A 5,398-nucleotide genomic window follows, 5' to 3' on the forward strand; every position below is an offset into this window, starting at 1 on the left:
AGACAGAGGTGCATCCAAACCTGAAGAAGAATTTGGAACAGCATGAGGAACCTTTATGGTTATTTATTTGAAGGTGAACTCCTTGTCACTGTGACTCAGCACACAACCAAATGTGACCTCTGCTTTTAACCCATCACCAAAGTGAACAGTGAGCAGCTTTAAACATCCAGGGAGCAGCGTGTGGGGACAGTGCCATGCTCAGAGCACCTCAGCTGCAACTTGACAGCTGGTGGACTTGAACCTTAAGCCTTCTGGACCCCAGTCCGCTTCTTTAAGCACTAAGCCACCAATACCACACCGAGTACCCATCGGTTATGTTGCGTTATGTTTGACTTTTTCTGATTATTCTTGGGTGCCATAAACACCCCAGCGTTAGCTGACTGTAGTGCTGGTGAAGTTCTGCTCCGAGTGGTTTGACGTGCGCTGTCCAAAGCGCACATTGCTGATACTAGGTAAGATAATAAACCGCTTTATTAATCAAATAACAGCTGCCTCTGTCTCGTTCTACCGCTCCACCACGACATAACTGTGTGAAACAGACAGTCGTTCACTGGGCTCACGGGAACAGTTAGAGTCAATCCACTCTACACTGTCAAATACGGCAGTGACGTATCTTTAATTTTGTGGTGTTTGTTTAAAACACGCTGTTGATTTCCAAAGGTGGAAAGTAACAAATTACATTTACTCAGTCTTTGTTTTCAAAAACGAGGCAATAACTTTATCATGCCACGCAAAACATGGCTGTCCCGGCGGACGGAGCTGTCGCTGTCGGAAGTTCAACATCAAACCGGCGAAAGCATGTTGGCGCCAAGTAGAGTTTCTGCTTCTGTCACGTTCGGACATCGTAGGAAGCTGATTGGACCCAAATGCAGCACCAGGGAGACTCTCTCCAGGTGCAGCGGGTGGTTTATTCACAGTGTAAGAACAACGCACAAGAATGAAGCACTGTTTTCAAGCAGGTACTTTGGAAAACAGTGTGGAAAAGCGACAACAAAGTCTCTCGGGCATAAAATATCGAACACAGACACACTCTTCTCCAAACATCGTGACTCTCTCCAAAAACAGACTACTGAATACTTACGACAACTACAACGCAAACTCGAACAACAATCCCACAAAGACAGAGTGAGGAAGGGAGGTGTATATACCCAGGGCACCAGGTGACACGAGTGAGACTAATGACGAATACAACAGTTGAGTTTGATGACACTGACTGCACCGCAAACAGACAGCAGGACCAGGGAACAAACAGATGTCACGGCTCCTCTGTTCATGCGTTAAAACAATAACAGGATATAATGATGGTGTTAAATATGGAGGGAGGCACCTCATGTTGTAGCCAGGTAGTTAAACAGCACCCAACATTCTAAGTTGTCATAACGTAGTTCTGTTTGAATTGCAGATTAAAATCAACTAGTTGCAGATTGGATGTATAACTAGTCTTCTTTTTTTGCATAAAGTAATTTAAAGTAACTATGTAATATTTACGCAAAGTAAAATTAAAATTTTTCTTTAACTTTTACTTGAGCAGATTTTCAGATAGCTTCTTTTACTTGAGTAGAATTTAAGCAAAGTAAAGATACTTTTACTTCAGTACATTCTTTTTTTAAGCAGAGAAAGAGCTTTGACACCCGAGTCAGTCATCACAAGATATTTACAACTGTTTCCATGCTGAGAAAAATAACAGAAACAGATGAACTTTTTGGAGCTTTTTATCTAATTAAAAACTGCTCTCTGGATCTCTGTTGCTATGAGATCGAAGTCTCTCTGAGACCTGAACTTATCTGACTCCCGACACCACTGTATTGATTCAGACGTGACACAATGAAATTTAAAAATCATTAAGTCCACGTTTGGCTCAGAGGTCAGGAGGATGTGGTAAATAAGGACTACAACTGAACGTTTGCCATATGTATGTAAGAATCATGTATGTTTGAGACGTTATAATTAAAAAAATGTCAATAATTAGTCAATACGTCTGCTTCCTTAACCACCAAGCCACCACTGCCCAAATGATCCAGAGGTACAGCGGGGAATATACGTACTTGATAAACTGCTGATTTAGCATACCATTGTATGATTTTGAAATCATTTATTTTTATTTTATAGCATGAAACAAGTATATATCAGAGTATCAAATACTTATTTTCCCACTGTAGGTAGTTTGAGACTCCTGAGCTAAAACACTGCCTCAGACTGGCATTTTGCATGTTTACCAAAGTTACAGTACTGTAAATAAAACCTGACTGTGGCTGTAAAAAGTATAATACAAAAAGACTTAAGGGTTGCCAGAGCTAAAATTTAGATTCTTCCTTATTGCTAAAACCTGCGCTACAAATGGGTGAAGTAGAAACAGGAAATGTTGGAAAGATTTTAAGATTCCTGATGCTTATTGTCATATACATTGTTACAATGCAGCCACTCAAACAATGTAATGAAAATCTTATTTTGTTTTTCCCTTTAACAACCAACACATACACACAATGAATGATGTCAGATCTTTGAGGCATACTGGGACGCTCAGTCTGGAGTCTCCTCCTTCAGCTCTGTCCCTCTGAGCTCAGCAGTCCCGCTCTCCTTAAAACCTTGTCCACATTGGGGATCAGTTTTTCGTGAAAGTCCCACAGACGTTTGTCCACATTGAGCTGCTCCAATGTTAACTCCCTCCGCAGAGCAACACGGGTGTGGATGAGTCGGCACACGTCATGTGGGACTTTATACACTTGTCCAAATGTCTTGAGCACCGAGTGAACTGAAGTCTGCTCCACCATCCTGAGGAACAAAGAATAACAAACATGTATAGCAAGGTTAGAGCAAGGATAGCTTCAATTAAAAATACACCAGGCATCTGAAAGCTGAAAAAAAAAAACAACCAGTTTGTAGTTGGCGATTAAGTTTAGTCAGAAAGTAAGCTAAGAAACAGCTTAAAGTTGACCAGATGTTATTTTCAGCCTTTTGACTTTTAAAGTTAGCATTCATTCAAACTAAGTGTTGAAGCCATTCGTTCACCTTGGTTGAACTATTATCTTGTAAGGATGGTATATGTTCATGTCAGGCGTCTCTCTGTAGATGTGCTCCAGGATGTTCACTCCTGGGACATCCTTCCATTGTGACAGGTGGAACCTCCCTCCTGGTTCAAAGTATATCTTTGGGAAGATGTGGTTCTCAATGAGGAACACCCCTGTCTGCAGAACATTAACAACATCCTAAAAACATAGACCTGTGGTTGGAGTTTTCATGCAGTTCAAGAAAAAGAAACCTACATTGGGATTGTGCTGTTGGAGCACGCTCATCAGATCTGCCAAGTTGTCGTGTTGGTACGGCATCACTATTTCATCAATGTCATTAAGGGTAACGTAATGTGAACGTGCCATCGATCTGTAGATGCAGTCGTTGAGTGTGGCCAGTTGCCCATAGTAATGCAGGTCCCCTCCATGGATAGAGAATGACCAACCCTTAGATGGAATCAAATATTTGTCAATGGGCCAAGGAACTATCTCCAAGAAACCCTCCTGGCTGTAGGTTTGCAGTAGAAGGTCCAGCTCTGGGCCACAGCTTGTGTTGTAGATCACCACTCGACCCACACCCAACAACCTGAAGGAAAAATGAAGCAACATTAAAGATTTCCCCAAACCATTTTTAAAAATAATGTTTTAACATCCTGCATCTGAAGATCTGAGGATGTAATCCAGTAAAAAAAGAAGAAAGAACTAGTACCATTCAAAAAGGTGTGCACCAGGTTAGGGTGATAAAGCACATAGATGGAAGATAGTGGATTAACTGAAATGCCTTTCCATACATTTCCATCCATCCATCTGTTTTCATCCGCTTATCCGTTACCGGGTCGCGGGGGCAGCAGTCTCCACGACGGCCACCCAAATCACACTGCACTGTACCAACCCCCGCTGAACCTTCCTGCGGGTGGTCAGTCCACTGGAAGGTACCAACGGCCCTAACCAGGATTTGATCTTGCCCAGGAGGTGAACCCTGGGGTTCCACACCAATGACAGAGACATTGTCTCTGGGCCAAAGTACCTGCCTCATACATTTCTCAATTTCAATTAATATTGACACCAGACCTTTTGTATTTTTTAACCCTCCTTATCCTTTCGGTATAGGTGACTTAGTGGCTGATAATATGCCACTAGTATATTCGCTCAAAATAACGAATGTCATGCACAACAACAAATTATACTCTAACTATACACTAAGGACAATGGGAGGGTTAAGCAAGATTTGATCTTGCACATCCCTCCTGAAATGTTGTTAAAGAAAAACATAGTTGGTGCAAAATAACATTTTGTTTTCACAAATGTAATATGTAAATGGCTGAATCAGACCATGTGACCCCAGATTTATCCACACCATTGTATTACTGAAGTACAGCAAAGATGAGTATTTATGGTCTCTGACCTCCCTTGAAGGTCATTCTCAAGTATGTCGTTGTTGCTGCACTGACCTGTACATCTCCAGCGACTGAGCGACCTGAAGCACGTTGTTGTACTCTCCAAACAGATTGGAGATGCAGACTGTGAAGTTGAACTGCAGCTTTTCTTTCTCATTCACTGCGGTTCTTCTTATGGGCAACCAAAGCTGCTCAGTCGAAATATTTTTGTTGGGTTCAGTCAAAAGGCTAACGTGTGTGGCACGATGGCAGGTCAAAGGAATCTGACACATGACATCTGTGGTACCATAGGGAAACCCAAAGTGATCCGAGTGGGGCAAAATGTTTGCAGGAGTCGTAGTTGAGATGTCACCAGAACAGCAGAATATACAGTGGAGAGGATGGACGGAGTCTCTCTTGAATATGCTGATAATGCGTACATCAAAGCCCTTCACTCTTTGGTCCATGTAGGCTGATACAAGTAGGTGCTGGGTGTCTTGAAGGGGGGTGATGGGCTGTTCTGAGACCTGGACGTGACAGGCTTTTAGGGAAAAACTTGGGTTTGGGATCTCCCTGACCATCCTTGGTGATGTAATGATGAAGATGATGAAGAAGAGGAAGGTGACAGTGAAGAGCAGGAGGAGTTTCCCCCTTAGGTCTTTTGTGTGGGTCATTCAGCCTGAGACAGAGGTGCATCCAAACCTGAAGAAGAATTTGGAACAGCATGAGGAACCTTTATGGTTATTTATGGATTAATTCAATCATTCTTTTTTTTCTCGTCAGGAGCTGGAGCCAATCCCAGCAGTCATCATGAGAGGCAGGTTAACTCTATGGACAGTTCCACAGTCCATTACAGAGGCAAACATATTTTTTAAAATACAAAAATCATGAAATAATGACTTACGAGTGAACAAACAAATTATTCATTATAATTATGAATCGTGCTGAGTGCAAATGTGCAGTTTTAGGCAGTTACTGTACTTGGTATAGTATCGATAACACAGAGGAAGGAGG

At 42.1% G+C, this 5,398-nt stretch overlaps 1 protein-coding gene across 1 annotated transcript; it reads right to left on the reverse strand.

The window, feature by feature from the left end:
- Window positions 1-1,696: 1,696 nt before the first annotated feature.
- LOC103379899 (beta-1,4-galactosyltransferase galt-1-like) lies at window positions 1,697-5,086 on the reverse strand. Its single transcript, XM_025058160.1, has 4 exons — window positions 4,460-5,086; window positions 3,264-3,594; window positions 3,010-3,185; window positions 1,697-2,772 (listed from the first exon to the last, which is right to left on the reverse strand). Exons 1-4 carry the CDS (start codon window positions 5,056-5,058, stop codon window positions 2,541-2,543), a joined length of 1,338 nt encoding a protein of 445 aa, XP_024913928.1. The 5' UTR covers window positions 5,059-5,086; the 3' UTR covers window positions 1,697-2,540.
- Window positions 5,087-5,398: the final 312 nt, after the last annotated feature.

This window comes from Cynoglossus semilaevis, chromosome 1, assembly GCF_000523025.1.
Source record: "Cynoglossus semilaevis isolate Cse_v1.0 chromosome 1, Cse_v1.0, whole genome shotgun sequence".
Lineage (NCBI taxonomy): Eukaryota > Metazoa > Chordata > Actinopteri > Pleuronectiformes > Cynoglossidae > Cynoglossus > Cynoglossus semilaevis.

What these genes read in the sequence shown, in the direction of transcription:
- LOC103379899 (XM_025058160.1), bottom strand. Translation starts at nt 5,058, where the DNA reads ATGACCCACACAAAAGACCTAAGGGGGAAACTCCTCCTGCTCTTCACT. An exon ending in CAGTCGCTGGAGATGTACAG is followed by an intron (nt 3,595 to 4,459) that starts GTCAGTGCAGCA and finishes TTTTTCCTTCAG; the next exon opens with GTTGTTGGGTGTGGGTCGAG. An exon ending in AAGATAATAGTTCAACCAAG is followed by an intron (nt 2,773 to 3,009) that starts GTGAACGAATGG and finishes TTTGTTCCTCAG; the next exon opens with GATGGTGGAGCAGACTTCAG.